General features: G+C 34.1%; 1 protein-coding gene across 7 annotated transcripts in view; it reads left to right on the forward strand.

Moving 5' to 3' along the window:
- The window catches only part of RELCH (RAB11 binding and LisH domain, coiled-coil and HEAT repeat containing), a 90747-nt gene that overhangs the window by 46885 nt on the left and 24251 nt on the right, over nt 1-19611 (forward strand). For all 7 annotated transcript variants that reach the window (XR_004953493.1, XR_004953494.1, XR_004953495.1 and 4 more), the window contains exons 12-20: nt 1146-1236; nt 3841-3912; nt 7231-7371; nt 7841-8005; nt 9811-9958; nt 12938-13094; nt 13714-13837; nt 15607-15655; nt 17661-17740. Coding sequence is in view for 4 of the 7 variants with exons in the window: in XM_036229071.1 (XP_036084964.1) it covers nt 1146-1236; nt 3841-3912; nt 7231-7371; nt 7841-8005; nt 9811-9958; nt 12938-13094; nt 13714-13837; nt 15607-15655; nt 17661-17740 (1027 nt within the window). In the remaining 3 variants the exon portion in view is untranslated. The remainder of the gene's footprint in view (nt 1-1145; nt 1237-3840; nt 3913-7230; nt 7372-7840; nt 8006-9810; nt 9959-12937; nt 13095-13713; nt 13838-15606; nt 15656-17660; nt 17741-19611) is intronic.

The raw sequence follows: 19611 nt of genomic DNA on the forward strand, positions 1-19611 counted from the left end.
CTGAAGTTTGAGTTAAACTGACATAATTTGAGAAACAGCAATGAACAATGCCTGGTCTTAAAATAATGATTTTATGCTTAACATGAATTAAACATCTATTTTGGTTTTCCTTAAAGTTAGATACTCTAAACATGTTATCTTAGACAATCAAAAGTAAGATGGAACTTCATTCTGAAAAGTAAAAATCTTATTTAAAATTTTATACTCTATAAGTTGTAAATCTACCAATTCTAGTGAAGTTGTTGTATTAGTTATTTATATATTTTTCTATAAAAATTACCCCAAAAGAAAGTGTTTTTAAATGTTATTCATCTTTATATTACAGTTTATGCAGGTCAGTCAATCTGGATCTTCTGCTTCAGGGTTTCTTATAAGGCTGTAATCAGGGTGTTGGCTGGAGCTGTAGTCACCTCAAACCTCAACTGGGGAAAGATCTGTGTCTAAGCTCACTCACATTATTGGTTGTTGACAGGATTCAGGTTCTTATGGGTTTTTAGACTGAAGACCTCAGTCCCTAACTAGCTTTTGGCTAGAGGCTGCCTTTGGTTCCTTGGCACCTGGGCTTCCAACATGGCAGCATACTTTTTCAGAGCATGCCAGCTAAGGAGGCAGTAGTGGGAATCCCACAAGATGGATGTCACAGAATTTTGTAACTTAATCTGAGAAATAACAGCTCATCACTTTGGCCATTTTTTGTCTGTTAGAAGCAAATCATTAGGTACAGTTCTACACTCATGGAGAGGGGATTGCAGAAGGACTCGAATATCTGGAGATGGATTTCATATGAAGCCATATCAGAAGCTGCCTACCGGTTATCTTGGGTGCAATACCAAAAACTCATTTAAGAAATATCTTACTAAGCTGAAGCATTGGACATGGAATCTCAGAATACATATATGGGAAGTTCTGAGTTTCAGCTTCACACCATAGAGAGTCCTGTCACAGCATGTCTCACAAATGGTGTTGCTGCTGCTGGAGGAACTTGTCTTAAGGAACTCACTCTCTTGGTAGAGTCTGATTCATTGTTAGAAAAGTCTGAATTGATTGTACAAAAATATTGTACTTCATGTGAATTACAGAGCTGACCCCTAGTCCTAGTTGTGCTTTCTAATGGAAACACAAGTCTTTATTTGTATTCTTTTCAGGCAGATGATACTGACAGGTTGTGTGGCATTTGCACGTCATGTTGGACCAACACGTGTAGAAGCTGAACTTTTACCACAGTGTTGGGAACAGGTAAATAACTATTGGACTGTCCCTTAGCTATTATATCCTAATTTATCATATCTTTTTAAAATGCCTTTAGGAAGTATATGGTATATAAATTATGCTGCTGTATCTGTAGCCTAGCACAGTGATTTAATAGTGCTTGAGGATACTCCGGGATGCTTTGCTTTTTCATTCTTCCAACAAATGCTTAAGAAACATTAGTTCCAGTGCAAGTACTGTTGTCACTAGGGATACAGTGGGGAATAAAAGACAAAGGCATCCTAGAGGGGAGATAAGAGTAAACAAATAAATGACACGGTGTTTTGTAGTATTATAAACTATGACGAAAATAAAGCAGGATAAGGACTAGGGAGTGATGAGGAATGCTGCTTTACAAAGGGTAGTCAGAAGAATCTCTGAGGAAGCGATGTTTAGGCAAGGATCTGAATGAAGTGAGATGCTGTAAATACTAAAGCCATGATATTGGACTGTATCTGATGAGTTAAAGAGAGAGGAAGGAGTGTATATGTGTGTGTGTGTGTAGATAATTGAAATAATACCTTGTGAATATTGTATACTTGTATATATTACAAATATATACAGAATATAAAGTGTAAACCTTTGATGTAGAAGCTTTTTATATTTATAATTCAACTCACTATTTACTCACAATACTTTTGGATCTATATGGAATTGTAATATTCCAGTCCTCTGTAGAACTTGCAGTCATCGATTTTCTAGACTTGATGATTAGGTCATTAAACAGCTTATTTTTCTATCTTAAAAAGATGGATTTCTTATGAAGACAAAATTTAGAGCCTTATTTATAATAGCATGGTCACTTATTTTTTAAAAAATATTGATCTCTGAAATTTCATTAAAGTATATGGTTTTGTAGAATTCTATTCCCAATTTCTTTGAGTATTTTTCTAATTTAGCGGAGTCATATCTAGGTTTAGTATGTAAACATATATAGTCATAATTATCTCTGATGCTCCTTTATGTCATCTGTATATTATAGTACATACTAATTTAAGGTGAGACTTTAATCACTGAAAGTCAGATTAACTTGGAAATGACATACACAACTTTCAATTTACAATTCTGTATGTTATTCATATGTAAACATAATTTTTTTAGTTTTTTCAATTTTCTTTTTAAGCTTATTGAGGTACAATTCATATACCATACAATTCACATATTTAAAATATACAATTCAGTGGTTTTTAGTATATTCAGAGATGTACAACTATCACCACAACCAATCTTACAACAATTTTATTACCCCAAATGTAGACCCCAGCCCCTCAAACTTGGTTCTCGTAGTCCATTTTGGCTATTCTGGGTCCCTTGAATTTTCATATGAATTTTAGAATCAGCTTGTCAGTTCTGCAGAGAAGTTAGCTGGAATTTTTATAAGGGTTGTATTAAATCTGTAGATCAATTTGTAGAATATTGCCATCCTAGCAATAATAAGCCATCCAATCCATTAATTTAGGATGTCTTTCCATTTATTTAGATCTTTTAACTTTTTTTCCAACAATGTTTTATAGTTTTCAGAATATGATTTGTGCACTTTCTCTTTAATTTATTCCTAAATATTTTATTCTTTTTGATACTACTGTAAATAGATTTTTCTTAATTTTATTTTGTTTGTTTGTTGCTAATCTATAGAAATATGTTTAATTTTTGTATGTACATTTAATTTTGAGACTCACTGAACTAAACTAAAGGAAAGCAAAATGAAGGTTTATATATAACATACTTTGACATTCCAACCATTCTACTTTGAGGTTACTATTTCTGAATTTAATTCGAAGATGTCAGTTATAAACATCTCTACCACCACCTCTTCCATAACCTGAATAAACATGGTTATCGGGGACCTATCTAGCTACCTACCTCCAATTCATTGCCCAATAGATTGCTATATAATTTTTTTTCTTAATTTTAGGCATCCAATACATTAATAAATTATGTCACCTTTTCATATGGGAATATGAGAACAAATATACTTCTTTTCCAGTCAAAGAAAAATTTATATTCTATGAAGAAGACATATGGGAACAAAACCCAGTATGTGTCATTGTGTTGTTGTTGTTGTTTTTTGTTATGATTCAGTGTAGTCATCACAGTTGTAAAACCCCATCTTCTTGCATACGCAAACACAAATGGATTGACATCTGCTTACTTTAAAATCAAAATCTTTTCCTAATTCCTTGGGTGAAAAAAAGAAATGATGCATCATTCCTGGCATGTATTAGAGACCACATCGATGATATCCAGAAGCTGAGTTTTCCAAACTTAAAAACATGCTAATGTCGCTAGGGAAAGAGAAGGTCGCCCTTGACATCCTAAGGAAAACCTAGTCGTCGGCAAGCTCACAGTCTCTGTACACCTTGCCAGATTTTGCCTTTGCTTTACCCTTTTTTCTTTAACAGATAACCCCTGTGACCTCGTTTTTTAGCCTATTCCTGATTCTCTTATTCTTGATCCAGGTATACACTGGGTATCCCAGAAGTGGAAAAGTAAGAAGCTTTATTGCATTCATAACAGGATTTGTGGTGGAAAATAGTGCTCTGTTGCAGGAAGGGAGTATGTTGTTTATGCTTGGTTTATTTTTTACTCTAGATTAATCACAAATACCCAGAAAGACGACTACTTGTGGCAGAATCCTGTGGAGCCTTGGCACCTTACCTTCCTGTAAGAATTGTCATTTTTTTCTTAAAAACTTTCTTTTTAATAATAGAGAAACCTTTTATCACGTGTCTTGTACATTTTAATCCAAATTCTCCTAGGGCATACTGTCCTAATAAAGGGAAAAGATAAGCCAAAAAGAAAAGGCTCACCTCGATGCAATATGGCAGTGTAGACAGATACATGAACCATTGATTTTGCAGGAATATAAATGCATTAAATGGTATCAGCAGTTCTCAAAGTGCGGTCCGAGGACACTAGGGGGCGGGGTTCCTTGGGATCCTTTCATAGAGGTTCATGAGGTGAAAATTATTTTCAGAATAATATGAAAACATTTTTTTGTCTTTTTCTCTGGGTTGACACTTACAGTGTTGGTGCAAAGTCGTAATGGGCAGCAATGCCTGTGCATTAGCGCTGATCATGGCAGTGAGACCCAAGGGCGCAGATAATATTGCATTCTTCACTGCCTTGCACTTGCAATCAAAGCCAGTTTCCCTTAGAATAAGCTCGATAAATCAGGTAAAGTAGTGTACTAAATTTTGACCCTTGAGGTGCATCTCTTTAATATTCCGTGTGATAAAATAAAAAATACTGATATCAAGCCATTTTGCTGTATTCTCAAGTTTGATGGCTGTTTCATGAAAACAGCATTCTGCATAGTTTGAGTTGCGAGCTGAACTGGTCACTCTTTTTCATGGATTACTGGCTTATTTGACAGACTGCTGATTTACAAATGAGCTATGGTTATTTAGACTTGTTATTTGGCAGACATTTTTATGATATTGAAAGGAACCTATTATTTCAAGTAAAACAAGAAGATAACATTTATTGTCAATGATAAAATTGGAACTTTGAAGTAAAAACAAGAATTTTGGAAAACTTGTATCTGTCACCATGATCTTGACAGTTTCTACATATGTAAACTTTTCTGAGGAAGTCAATGGTGACATTAACATGTGATTTTTTGAGATTATAATAAAATGTGTCCATATTAAAGAATATCTGCATAACTCCGTGGTCCAATATTGCTCAAATGACCAGTGCATAATACTTAAAATCATGCATGGGGAAAAAAATAGAGGCAAAGGTAGATCAGTGGAATTTAATATGTCAGAGTTTAAAGAGCTTATTAGCGATAAACTGTATCATGGTTTTAGATCCCACATTGCAACTATTAAGAAACTACCACTTGTCCAATTTGAGTGTAGAATCAAAGTAAAATGTCTATTCACATCAGGAAAGGCTATTAAAATAGTCCTTCCTTTTTCAATTACATGTCTGCATGAGGCCATATTTTTAAAAATACTTCAACCAAAACAGCATATCACAACTGACTGCAGAACAGATAAAATCTACATATCTTCTTTTAAATCAGACATTAGAGATTTGCGACAAAATGTAAAACAACACCATTCTTCTCACTAATTTTTTTGTTTTATTGTATTCATGTTAAAATGTTATTCGTGTTACCTTAATGAGTTTATTGTTACTTTTCAATGAATTGATACTATTTTTTAATTTTTCAGTTTTAATTTGTAATGTGATAAATGTCAATAGATATTACCCACCCAAACAAAAGCTGTTCGATATGCTCATTAATTTTGAAGCAACTAAAGGAATCCTGCCACCAAAAAGAATGAGGGCCCTTGGACTGTTGTGCCCCTTTAAGTATCTTCTCATAGGTCCAGGGCTGAGACAGGTGGAGGGATGAGGCGACATCACTATCATGTTAAGTTAGACAACCATAGTTTAAAGCAAAGCTTGATAAACTGCAGCCTGGAGACCGAATCTAGTTCTCAGCTTGATTTTGTGAATAGTTTTTTTGGAGCATAGCCGCACACATTTGTTATGGATTGTAGATAGATATACATGAGTGAGTTTGAGCATCCTGTTATCTGATATTCCAAGACAGAGATGAACATCACATGCTCGCAAAGCATAAGTGAACGTCCATGCTGCTCCAAGTGCAGCCAGCAGCATTAATAAGAGACTGAATGTGTCTTCCATGAGTCTTCCTTTGCCTTATACCCCACTGTAATTGGTAATAGTAGAACTGCAGTATGGTCACGGCTTCGGTGGAGTAATGCCTCCTGAGTTGTCCCGTGGGTTGCCCGTGGCATACTGGGGCTGCCACAGCTGACCTCCGCCCAGATCCGTGTGAAGCACACACCCAGCTGAAGTTTATGTACCTCTGACCTATTGCTCATCCTGTTATCAACCAAGAAGACAATTTTTAAAACAATATTGAAATGAATAAAGTATCTTAAAGTTAAGATACTTAAAGGCATTTGGTGCAGGGATGGGGAAGGGGTGGTCAGTTTTTAGTCTAAAGGATAAATAACAAGGCTGTACGAAAAGGCATGTTCGCCAACCTAAATGTAATTAAAATTTGCTAAAATTATACATATTCTTTCTAAAAAGTCAAAACAAAGACTAGGTCATTTAAAAATGATTTTATCCTCCATCTTGATTTTATTCTAACCATTATATGTAAAAAGAACCTAAACAAGCTTAGGCTTTTAAAGAATTTTATAAATTAATCAAGTTCTAAAAATGATACAATGAAGAGAAGGAAGGACAAGAATTTGTACAATGATAACTCTTTATTCTACCCTCAGACATTAATTAGGCAAAAATATTCTTTAACATTATTTAACTGTGGAAAAATTGTGTGAAATTAAGACAAAATATTATTGGTGCATTATTAAATAGCATCTGAAAATATCAATGCAGTTCTTGCAAAAGTACTTTTAAAGTGTATTCTCATACTTTATCTTCCTATTGGAATTTTTTCCCTCATTTCCTCAAAAAATAGAAACCCCAGGATTTTTAATGTTTCCACACTCCTACCCCAGGCAAATGTTCTGATTACCAGAAGGATGTTTATAGCCCTCCTGTTGCTGTAACTCAGCGCTTTTCTCTGAGTCGAACAGGTGGTGGCAGGCGAGTCCTTGTGCGTTTATAGAACGCTGACTGTGGGTTTCCCAAAAGTGCCTGCCACTGTGCTCTGCGAGGGTTTGCGCATGTTTTGCAAGGATATAAAAACATGCTGGGAGAAGCCTCATCCCGAACTCAGAGTAGGTGTTAACACCTCTAGACAGGGAGGGTAGAGGAAGGGGAGGAGAGTGGAGGAGAGCCATGCTTTAGTTATAGCCGTAATGTTTTACGTCTTCAGAAAAGAAGACTTGAGGCAAACATATAAAATAAATGTTAATGTATATTTTATCTGAGTTTTGAATACATGGCTCTCTGTCATATCGTTTTCTATATTTTTCTGTTTCTAGTGTAAATAAATAGCAAAAACCTGTTCTTGTTTATTTTCAGAAAGAAATTCGTAGCTCCTTGGTTCTTTCAATGTTGCAACAGATGTTAATGGAAGATAAGGCAGATTTGGTAAGAGAAGCTGTGATCAAAAGCCTTGGGATCATTATGGGATACATCGATGATCCAGACAAATATCAACAGGTGTGTTTTTTTAGAATGAACTCTACTTACTCCGTTTTAAAATTCCAAGTAATATTCCAAATCTCCGATTCCAATACCTTATAACCTAGAATAGGGATGGCAGTTATGTCAACTTTAACCAGTTGGAGTTGGCTGCCTGGTTTCGATTCTGCAATTCAAAGGAAAGCATGCGATGATTCACTCGCAGTGTTCGCCACAGCTTTGTGGCAGGAAATTGGCAACAAACGTGCATGTTCACTGCCCTTCTCCTTGGTTTCTTCATCCATGGATACATGACATTTTGTCTAAAGAAAAAGGGTAGGGTAGGATTATAGATGGCTTTCTCTCTTGCTTAAAATGTTTTCTAAATGTACTGCAATGTATATTTATTACTTTTTATTGAGTTTTTTAAGTTTATTCTTTTAAAAATCTATATTTTGCCTGTTTTTGTTTTTTGTTTTTGTTTTTTGTTGTTGTTGTTTTCTGGCAGGGTTTTGAATTGTTGCTGTCAGCCTTGGGTGACCCCTCAGAAAGAGTAGTTAGTGCAACACATCAAGTATTTTTACCGGCTTATGCTGCCTGGACTACAGAACTTGGAAATTTACAGTCTCATCTCATACCTACATTGCTGAACAAGATTGAAAAACTTCTCAGGGTAATTGCTTCCTTTGTTTACATAGTTTATAGAGTTTTAAAAGGTGTGTTCTAAGGCGTCTTAAAACAATGTCGGGGAGCAAAGACAGAAAGTACCACTTAACTGAACATTCTAATAAATTACCAGTTAAAGATTCTACTGGTCTGGAGCCAAGAGAGATTTGAGGAAGTTTCGTTTTGGTGAAGCTAGAGGAGAAAGGGCATGATCTGAGTTTCTTAGCTGAAATAGCACCTTTGTGGAACTGTTATTCACACTTACTGAGAAAGTTAGTTCTTCCTTACCTTTTCAGAGACTTAAATATTTTAGGTAAAGTGTAAGCTCCAGTGCCCAGAGGTAACTAAAACATCAGTCTCAGAATCTTTCTTATTTACACGATGTCAGGATGCTTTAACTCTTTATTTTATTTACTTCAGTAATTTTCTCACGTTATAAAATGAACTTTCCGTGCTTTCCACGTAAAAGAATTGAAGAAATATTGAACAGTAGAAACTTCTTAACCTAACTTTTATACTAAAAGTCTCTTAGAGTCTAGAAGAAAAACTAACATTTCTTTAATGCCTATTATATGTCATTAAGGTAGATGCTTTATATATAAGCTATATAATTTTATTCTTATAACCCTTTGAATTATATTTAAGTTTTTTTGTGTTTGGTAACTGTGCGTGTTTAAGTAACTTCCCCAGGATCCCACAGCTGTTAAATGGCAGAACCAGGATCTATTATATCTCACTTCAAACTCGTCCTTTCTACCCCTTTCTACCCCCCAAATTTTAAAGGCTTTGTAACTACTCTGTAGGTGGTTATATATATATAAAATTTAAAAATTGAACTAATTTTTTTTTGAAAATTTGTAAATGAGTATTAAAAACTAAATGGACAACTGTAGTGAATTAGTCCTTTTTATGAAACCTAGGGAATTTTTTTAAGTATTTTTCTTAATGTTTGCATTCCTTCTATCTGAGAGTTATTCATGCCTGATTTTTCTTATTCCAATTCATAACATGAGTAATTCGACACTGCTACTAAACACATCGACAGTATTCAACATAGGTAGTAGTTCTTCCATGAAGAAATTAACTAATTTAGAACTGAGTAGATGACGTGGAACTTAGTAAATAACTCGTATATCTGACACCGTTGCTATTTTATCCAGTGACAACGTCTCAAGTGGGTTCGAACAGCAATAAATGTTTTTATCTCCAGTAACTCTGGTTTTCACTTTAATATTTGGTTTCTGTGTACCGTACCAAACCTCCTCACTCCTTTTTTTTTTCTTTCTGTTGTCTCTTGTTTCCTTTTGAAATTTTTTCTCCTATATTTTATCTCTGTGTTGAATTATTTTAAAGTGCATTCAATGCCGTCAAATACAGATTTCACCAAATCTATAAAGAGATATCAGAAGTAGAAGAGGGAAAGTAGTAAGCACTGCTGCTGGTTTACCAGCTGAACATTTAAAATGATTCCTGTGGCTCGTTTTAATTCCTTTATCTCGACTTATAAAATTTCAAAAGATAAGACCCTCTTAAAAGAAAAAACCTATAACAGAAGTTCCATGCAAATGGCAGTGATCGAGGTTCACCCTAAAGTTTTCCATATAAAAGATTGTGGTACTTCTGCAGTGCTCTTTACATTTTCATACACTTAGAGAAATTAAGATGAGATGAGTGGACAACTCCATTAGGTGTTATGCCGTGAGTTGAACATACAGGTCCTTAAATGTTGTATTATTTGCCATAGAAAGGAAAAACATCATAAATACGTGATTTCAGAAAACTAAAGTTAGCTCCCACCTCCTTATGTTTCAGGAAGGAGAGCATGGGCTGGATGAACATAAGCTCCACATGTACCTTTCTGCCTTGCAGTCCTTGATCCCATCTCTCTTTGCATTAGTGCTGCAGAACGCACCTTTCTCCAGCAAAGCCAAGCTGCATGGTGAAGTGCCGCAGATAGAAGGTACTGAACGCAAACTGTGGGCGCAAGGTGTAGAGTATTAGCAGCTCGGCTTCCCAAATGATTGTTTTTGATTAAAATTCTAAAAATCACAGTTTATTACAGTTTAATTACTAAAATGTATTATAGGTGTGGAATCTCGTGATCATAGATCTAAGGTAAACTTTATGCCTTCATTTTTGATGAGTAAGCCTCATAGTATTACTTTATAATATTTATTCTTTCTTTTAATTCTTAATATAATCTTTCTATAACCTTTTTTCCTGTGGCTAAAATAAGTGTGTTCTTTTACTACTAGAGCCGAATCAATGAAAAGATTCACTTAATACTTACACGTGCCAGTTTATAAAGCTCGTCATGTGCACTTTTTCTTTCTTTTTTCTTCCCCAGCTGTTTTATTTTCTGTAGGGGAGGCGAATGTACTGCTCTTTCCTACTATGTCTTTGAATGAAATATAAGCATTCGGGACAGAATTTTTTTTTCCAAAGAAGGAATATGACTTATTTTCAAAAATACATGAAATTGATAGCAAAAGCCAGAATTCTCTTGTCTCAGTGTCCAGCTAACCAGTAAGTGATTTTTGGTCCATGCCACTCGGTGACTCTACTGCTCCTGTCGCCCAAGACAAGCTATTACTATGTATGAGATCCCTTTGCAGCTTTTTGAGATTTGCGAAATGTCTCTTACTGACTTTCTCAGAGACTAAAGAATTATACTATCCAGAACATCAACAGACACTTAATTTTTTTAGAATCGCAGTTTTCATACAAAGTAAATTGTGGATTACCTGTAATCTCAGGGATACGAAGCAGCATGTCTAAGGATACACGAAACCCAGCACGAAGGTGTACACTGTTTGGGTGTCAGTTTTACTTAGAAAATTGAGAATGGATAGGGGTAGAACCTGTTGTAAAATATTATTAAGAAGAACAAAAAGCCACACTTCTAAGTCTTCATAAAGCACTCGCAGGTGGCCGCTTGCCGTTCTACCCCTTAACTCATTCAGGTACTGCATCTGCCTAGGGACTTTCCTGTCTTTCTGATTTCCTCTTTCTCTTTCTGTCTTGCTGGATGGGTTTGCTAAGACTGCCATTACAAAGCACCACAAACTGAGTGCTCTCATGAAAGAAATGTATTATCTCACAGCTCCGAAGGCTCGACGTCTGAGGTGAAGGTGTCAGCGGGGTTGGTTCCTTCTGACAGCTGGGAAAAGCCGCTCCAGGCCTCTCTTCTGGCTTCTGGTGGCTCGCTGGCTGGCTTTGGTATGCCTTGGCTGGTAGAGGCATCACCCAAATCTCTGCCTTCATCTTCACATTCTGTTTTCCCTGTGTGAGGGGGTGTCTCTGTGTCCAGATTTGCACTTTTTATAACATCAGTCATGTGGGCTTAGAGGCCCACTTTCTCTGGTATGAGCTCATCTCATCTAATGACCTCTGCAACAACACTCTTTCCAAATGAGGTCATATTCTATGGTTCTAGGGGTTAGGGCTTCACCATAGGAAGTTTGGGGGGCGTATGGTTCCACCCATAGTATTTGCTATCATTTGTTCATTCATTTATTTAACATATAATTCTTAAATGCCAAACACCTGTTGTCAAGTACATACTGAAGATTAGACAGAAAATTTTCAAAACAACTGCTTTACCATCCTGAACATATTGTAGTGTTTATGTGACCTTTCCTTGTGATTGTGTCTTCATCATACTAAAAATAATCTTCTTTTTCTTCAGTTCTTATTGACTTAATTTGACTCTCTTTTCACTATATCTGTAAATGTTAATGTTATTATACCCACATCTAGGTTATAATGCTTTTATTATAAATGAAGAAATATTTTATCTTTATTTAGAGTTGATCTGTATATCTATGTCTACATGTCTGTTTATATATACATCCATATAATTTGGTATATAAGTGAAGGTTTATTTGTTTTCTCTTAAATAATGTAAACCCAAATATTTTTATGACCAATTTATTCCCCAGTGTTAGCTAATATTTATCTGAGACACTATTTTTAACACTTGGGTTATACTCACAAACAAAGAAAAAACCTCTGCCATCATAGAGCTATATTTTAGTGAGGGCAAAATACATTAGAGTCTTAACGGCTGTTATTTTACTGGATAATTGTTGTTATTTTGATGACAATAAAATGCTGGTGTTTTGTCAGCATATTAAAATGGTATTCTGGGGACTTTATTATATTGTTGTAAGTTAAATGCTCAAATTTTTAAAAATTCTGTTAAATAATGTATTGAGGCTCCTGAACTGCTCTGACTGCTTTATCTGTAATAATTGAGTTACCCAAGTAATTGCTTATTTCTTGACATTGTATAATATATTATGCCTTATCTTATAGATTAATGGTTTTAATACTTTATATTAACTTTATGTATATCAAATAAGGAAATTTTTTTAAATAACGCATTTAATATTGGAGATTAAATGTTTTAAGAAACCAGTTCGGTTCAAGCTTTAATATATTTTATATCACTATTCTCTGCTATTAAACAATTTTTTCCCTTCTGTTAACCTATTAATTTCTTACTCCCCTAAGGAAGCATTCTATCATATTTACTGTTTCATTGACATAAACAGTCTGGTAGAATTAGAAATATTTCTGTTTTTATAAAACCAAATTTAAACCCATATTTAGCTAAGATCTTACGTCTGGGCCGATTTTAATTTAACCTAAATGAAATGTTACACTTTATTAGCAAACTATTTCATAACAGTCTTTGTTTATAACTATTTAGTCTTATAAAATCTTACTTTTTGAGATTTGTTTAATCTATCTATATGTGACAAGAATTCATTTCCCTTTTATCTAAAAATGATTCATTTATCTCAGTGTCATAGTTAGAGTTTATAATAAGCCCATTAAATATTAGGAGGCAGAATTTTATTTTCCTTTTGACAGAATAGCTAACTTTCTAAACTGCCATTTTCCACATGACTTATTTTGTTTCTGTTATTTACAGTGACGAGGTTCCCTCGGCCTATGTCTCCTCTTCAAGATGTGGCTACTATTATTGGAAGCCGAGAGCAATTGGCAGTGCTACTGCAGCTTTATGATTACCAGCTGGAACATGAGGGTACAACAGGCTGGGAGAGTTTACTGTGGGTTGTCAATCAATTGTAAGTTCCCACCTCCTTAATCACTTGGTACACCCCAGTCAGTTGAATGGAAGATAGTTCACTATATTTAGCCCTGGCACCAGGGGACGAAATACATAACAATATAAAAAAATGTAACAAAACATAACTTGGCGTTATCTATGTAAAATTCTTTAGAACAGGAGATTTACAGCACTGGATATGTCATGATTTATCTCTGAAGATGGTGTCGCTGTGTTAGGTCATCTGCTGCCTTGTTGTCCAATGGTGGTGGTGGATTTTAAGCTACATCCAGACTTCTCGTTGTTGAGGCCAAAATGGATGCCATGTTGGACAAGCTCTTGTGTGAAGCATCAGATTCATTGATTTGAATCTCATTAACTCCATGCTCAGGACTTTGTCATTCTAGTTCCATATATTTTATGGCAAACAGTTAAAATTTATTTTAAGAAGTTTACAGAGTAGAATATAAACATAAGACCTTTTCAAAGGGTCCCTAACAACTCCTTTGCTTTCCAATTTTACTGTCTATGAAAAGCAAAACAGAAAGAATTGTTGGATTTGCATTGTTTCAGAAATTGGCAAGGAAACAGTAATTTATATGTATCCCCTGCCTATTTTTCTTTCCTTTCATATTCAGGTTGCCACAACTTATAGAAATAGTTGGCAAAATTAATGTTACTTCAACTGCCTGTGTCCATGAATTCTCCAGATTTTTCTGGCGCCTTTGCCGGACATTTGGCAAAATTTTTACAAACACTAAGGTAAAAACTTGTATTCCATGTTTTCTTATATGCAAGAGCCATAGAAATGTAATGTGTTGATTAATGCTTTGACAAAGTGAATAAAAGTATGAGCCCTTCCTTTAATTATCTTTTAATATATTAGAAACCTATGACAGTAAAAGAAAATTTTTGTCCGCAATATTCTTATCTTTATATCTACTTTTCCAAAGATGATTCAGCCTAAGCTTAGTTTGTATCCAGATTTAGATATACAATCTACTCACTGTGGATATTGCTAAGATTTTCAGCATAGGAAGTATCAGGGAACTCAACTGTGTGCAATCCTTTGAACATGGGTCTGGTACTTTACCATCTACCACATTCAGGAAGCAGCTATTTGCTCAGCATGCTCTGGTCAAAACCTCAAGTGATGCTGGAACCAAAGCAGCTTTTACAGATTTGCTGTGACCATGCCAGCTCTTAGAATCACATGGAAACTTAAGATACAGGCTGCATGTTTCAGTCACTGCTGAAAGTACCATTTGTCACATTTGCTTATCCCGGTTATTTTGTAGTTTTAGATACTAAAATTTGAATGTCCTTAGATCCCAGTTTTTCTTTAATCTTGTTAATCCACTTGTCTTCATAGCATATTGTTAAGGTAGTTCTATAGAGACCTAATAAAAACATTAAATGATATAGTTGCTATAACCAAATGTTAAGACATTGAAAAGGTAAATGTACAGCTTTTTACTATTTATATTTGTGCAGCTCTTTACTATTAATTCTGTAGTTATTAAAACATTTAAAGCACAAACAGTTTGGTCTAGTGGACTGGACAAAATTCAGAAAATGGTTTTTGGCCCTATTCTGTGTGTGACCTTTAATAAATAATTTATCTAGGCATAGTCTTTTCATGGGTGAAATGTAGAAGTTCCTTCAATGTCTTTTAGTTCTCTAAGTATTATTCTGTAGATTAATCTTTTAACAGTGCTCTTCACCTCAGTTTAAGTTGAATATGTAAATTAATGTGCCTGGAGGGGAAAACCAGACCTTGACGTTGCTGTAGAAGAAATAAGATCATTTTACATTTTTCACTAACATCTAATTATTAAACAAATATGGTTTGATTTTACTGTTATCAATAGTGGTAAAAATTGTTTGACGTCTCCAAAAGGAGCTATTTTTTTTTTTAAGGCAAGTAGGAGTCCACTTTAGGTGGTTGACTTCAATAGCCTAAAATCTGAAGCCTGTTATTACATTAATAATAAAATATTAAAACAAGCATATGCTCTAACTTAAAATATTAAAGTTAAATTTGGTATTTGATGTCTACACTTAAATTTTAAAGAAATTTAAATAAAAGGCTAAACATAGATATTACATGATGTATTATATACCTTGAATGAATGCAGATTTTTTTTATCACTTTTAAATATAGCAAATGTTTTTTCAATAATTCTGATCATATAATATTTACCTAAATAACTTATCAAATTCAATTTTAGAGGTAGTAATTTCAAGCATTTAAATCATTTTGGAAATTAATTTAGTGAAGGAAACCAAAGGCTCTTCAAAAAATACTTGCTGACCTGGTTTTTAAAATATTTTATCTCTTAAGGTGTTATTTTTAGTAACTTGACTCTTCAGTCCTAGGCCTCTTAAAAATTATTACATTTCTGACCACTTAAGTCAATGATCTATAAAGCACAATAAATAAAAAGTAGTAGCAGTAATAACATTTTATTGAGTTCCTCATCAATTAGTCCATGAACTTGAGACTTTTATCTTTTCTTTGGGCTGCTCAGGTAAAACCTCAGTTCCAGGAGATTTTAAGACTATCTGAAGAAAATATTGGTAAGTTTGTTTGTTATTACTTTTAAAAACAATTGACTCTCTTCACTCAGGAAAAATACTATATTCATTATATGCAAATTAAATAATGAACTAGCAAGTAAAATTGAATAGGAAAATTTAAACTTTGGAGTTCTTGATTTTACAACTGTGTCATATCTAATATCCTTCCCAGGAAGTGATCGTGAGGTTAATCTTTGTCATTTTGATTATAAATATCTACCTTCATTGTGATCAAATTGACCTGAGGCTGAGCTTCTCAAAACAAGTAATTGTACCCTTGGAGGTTCGAAGTAGTATTTTCAAAATATTGAGAAGTATAAGATAAAGAGCATCCAATTCATAATCAGCTATTTAAAACTTTTAAAAATTAAAACGGACATAATGGAATAGATGCCTGATATGTATATATGTTTTTCAAATGAGATACAAGATTTTAATGAACCTGCGGTCTTGGACGGGCAGCTCCAGCCCCTTGGTTGATAGTTTTCATTCATCTGCCTTACGAAGTCTAGTTATAGTACCATTGGCCTAAGAATGTGTCGATGTGTGGATCTTATGTCCCTATGTATACTTCTAGTTTTTAGGAATAAGTTATGGAAAATGTTAAGGGAAAAGATATATAGTCTCTCCTCTTTTTTTTTTTTTTTTTTTAACTTGGTTAATTTTTAAATGTATAGGTAATTCTTATCTCAGTCCTGCCTTACTGATTTACTTTGAGTGAGATCTAGAAAACTTCATTTTTGGCTGTCCTCAGAAGGTAGAGAATGAATAAGTGAATCCTTTTCTTTTAATTTTGAAAACATTGATGAGATTTTCTTTTTAACAAATGCTTCCCAAAATTTACATTTAATAACTTTATAAAAAATTAATGTTTGGAATGACTGATAGTTGGTATTATCCGTTTAGTTATTAATTCTGATGATAAATTAATGAAGAATATTTACATACTTTTGGAAACTGACATTTTATAGTTATTAGTTAGCTAGCTATGGATGTTTAGCTGTTTATATAAGAAATGATTACTAACCCTTGTCTATACAGTTCATATCCATAAATTGAACTTAAGCTTTAACTTATGTTTACCTCTTAAGTACCATAGTCACACTTGAGTAAACAAACCTTAAATACTAATTGATGTGAAAATGGAACTTTCTTTTTTGCTAAAATTCCTTCAGGGCAGTTAGGAAAATACATCTTTTCAACTCGATTTCTCTCTGAAGAAAATTTAAAACCATACAAAACCAGAAAAAAAGAAGTAATAAAAATTTTTAAATACATAAAAGCAAATACAAAGCACTTAAAACATATAGTGCCTAAAGGTCAATAAGCAAGAGCTATTGTGCTATAAATAATAACTCATATCATCTGGAACTTTTAAAATCATCTACAGGTGCTATGTAAGAAAATCTCTTCCTTTACAGTGATTGGTCATAGGGCCTTCGTCTGTGGTCGGATGCTTTCCTTTCCCCCCATGCTTTAGTCTGACTCTTCCCTCATCTGTGATTATAATCAGGGTTCTGTCTGGCTGAAAATCCCTGTAGCGGATGCAGGAGGAGCTCTGAAACTAGGCTAATATTGGAAACTAGGTAGGATCTCATATCTGGAAGCAGATTAAGTAATTTATGTAGGCACCTGCTTTTGGTTGAGCTCCCTTATGTTTTATTGAATACTACAAATTGAAAATATAAAAACTTGTAAAGACCCGCTTATATGGGCACTTGAGAGACTCTGAAAGCTCTGATTTCTGATTAAGGAAATGGGAATATAGCATCTCATTTTGCTTATTAAAGTATTTTCCCTTCTATCAAAAGTATTTATGCTAACAGTAAAAAGTATTGTTTTGTTAAAACAACCAGTGTTTTAATCAAAATTGCTTTTCAAAGTAATGATAATATTTATTTGTAAGCCTGTAACCAGTTGTCATTTTAAATGTAATTTCCGTTGTGATGTTTTGCTTTACATTTAAAACATACTCAGAATTTTAAAATATTTTTAATAATTTTAGATTCCTCAGCAAGAAATGGGGTCCTCACTAAAGCCACCGTCCCCATTTATGCAACAGGAGTCCTTACATGTTATATTCAGGTAAGGGTAAATTTCTTTTACTGGAAAATGTAAAAGCACTTTCTATTTAGAAAGATAACCTAATATTACGTCTTTTTAATGTGTGTATAAGTGAAAATATTACCCATAAAGGAAAACAATTTATTTCTTTTATTCAATTAGTATTTTATAGTAGAGAGCATATTTGAATAATAAGTGTCTGAATAAAATCTCCATTGAACAAATAAATTTGGAGATGGTATACTACTTGATATTTTGTTAGAAGTGTTAGATTGCACTTATTTAGCATTTTTTTTGTGTTTTGTGATGAATTTTTTATAAACAACAAAGCACATGTGTTAGGTGAAGCAAACTACAAAATGCTGTAGAATACTATATCATTTTTAGCAAAGTACTTTTTAATAATACTTTATTTTTCTTATTGTTACCACATGATAAATTAGCCCAGAACATAATGGCTTACTATAACCCTTTTATTTTCTCATGGGCTTTGGTCAGTGAGGTGTCTCTTCTAGTCTTGCTGGCAGACACTCGTGTTGTTACATTCAGCTGGTTGGTTGGCAGGGGGCTCAGCTAGGGCCTCTCTTCAGGGGGCCCCTGGAACAGCAGAGTCAGACCTATTACCTGATGGCTCAGGGTTCCCAAGAGTGCAGAAGCAAAATCTGTGAGGCTATGGCTTGGGCCTTGGATTAGCAGCACATCACTACTACTCCATTCTGTTGGTTGAAGCAAGTCGCAGGCCCGGCCCAGATTCAAGGGGAGATTGCTAAACAAGGACAGGAACCCGGGGGTGTGATTCACTGGTGGTCACCAATATAACAGGCCACCTCAGTCCACTTAACCTGTTTAAGTAAATTGCACATGATGTGTATCAAGGCATATCAGTCATTTTTTAAGTGTGAGGCAGTCCTGCTAGTAAAGTGAAAATATGGACTCAGGATAAAAGCTTTTTTGAAAATTAGAATGTGAAAATCAAAAAAGACCTTTTTCCTGAATTTTCTCCCATTAATACCTACCGTTTCTTTTTGCCCTTTGAATTCAAAGTACAACAATTCACATTTATTGCCCTCTTCTCCTAAAACAGATTTGAACCATCCTAATGATATTAAATATAGCTCTACAGTCTCACAGGACACCTTGAAATAGAAGCTCCAGCTAAGTACGACAGTATATGTTAAATTTTTCTGCACTAGTTTCTAAAACTGCCTCATAATATCGATATACACAGAATCCCTGTGGATAGGACATTTTAAGTCATGTGGTCTTAATAGATTGTGGATTGTCTCTATTGTTCCTAAATTCATGGATATTTAAGTCCTGCACATGGCCAGGCACAGCAGTATGTATACACGCTCTTCTCTGGCTCTTTAATTTTCAAAGCCATTCCAACATAACAAGTGTGATGTCAGTATTTATCTCTCTCTTTTTTAACCTCTGTAAGTTTCTTTGTCATTTTGACCACAAATATTATTTTAAATTATAATGATAAAGTACTAAGTAGAAAGTTTGCCTCAAAATAGGCCCTCAGTATAGATTTGTGGAATAAATGAGTAAGGACATTTTTGACTCACTATATGAAGTCCAAATATCAAAAGAGATAAGAACTAAAAAGTTTGCTAAAATATGTAAATGGAGGTAGCTGTCATAGATTATAGATAGCCAGCGTTACCTAGAAGCATGCACTAGCAGTTAATATTTTTCTTATTAAACAAAATTTTCTGGTAGGGTAAGTCACTGCCCTATTTGATTTGGTAAACAAAAACTGTTTTGAATAAACTACATAAGCAGTATTTTTTGTCTTGAGATTTCGAAAATAGGATTGTAGTAAATTTTCAAATCAAAATAACCGTGCTCATTTAGAAGTGTATTTCATAGCTCTTCACACTTAAATT

This window comes from Rousettus aegyptiacus, unplaced genomic scaffold (genome assembly GCF_014176215.1).
Source record: "Rousettus aegyptiacus isolate mRouAeg1 unplaced genomic scaffold, mRouAeg1.p scaffold_m13_p_12, whole genome shotgun sequence".
Taxonomy (NCBI): Eukaryota; Metazoa; Chordata; class Mammalia; order Chiroptera; family Pteropodidae; genus Rousettus; species Rousettus aegyptiacus.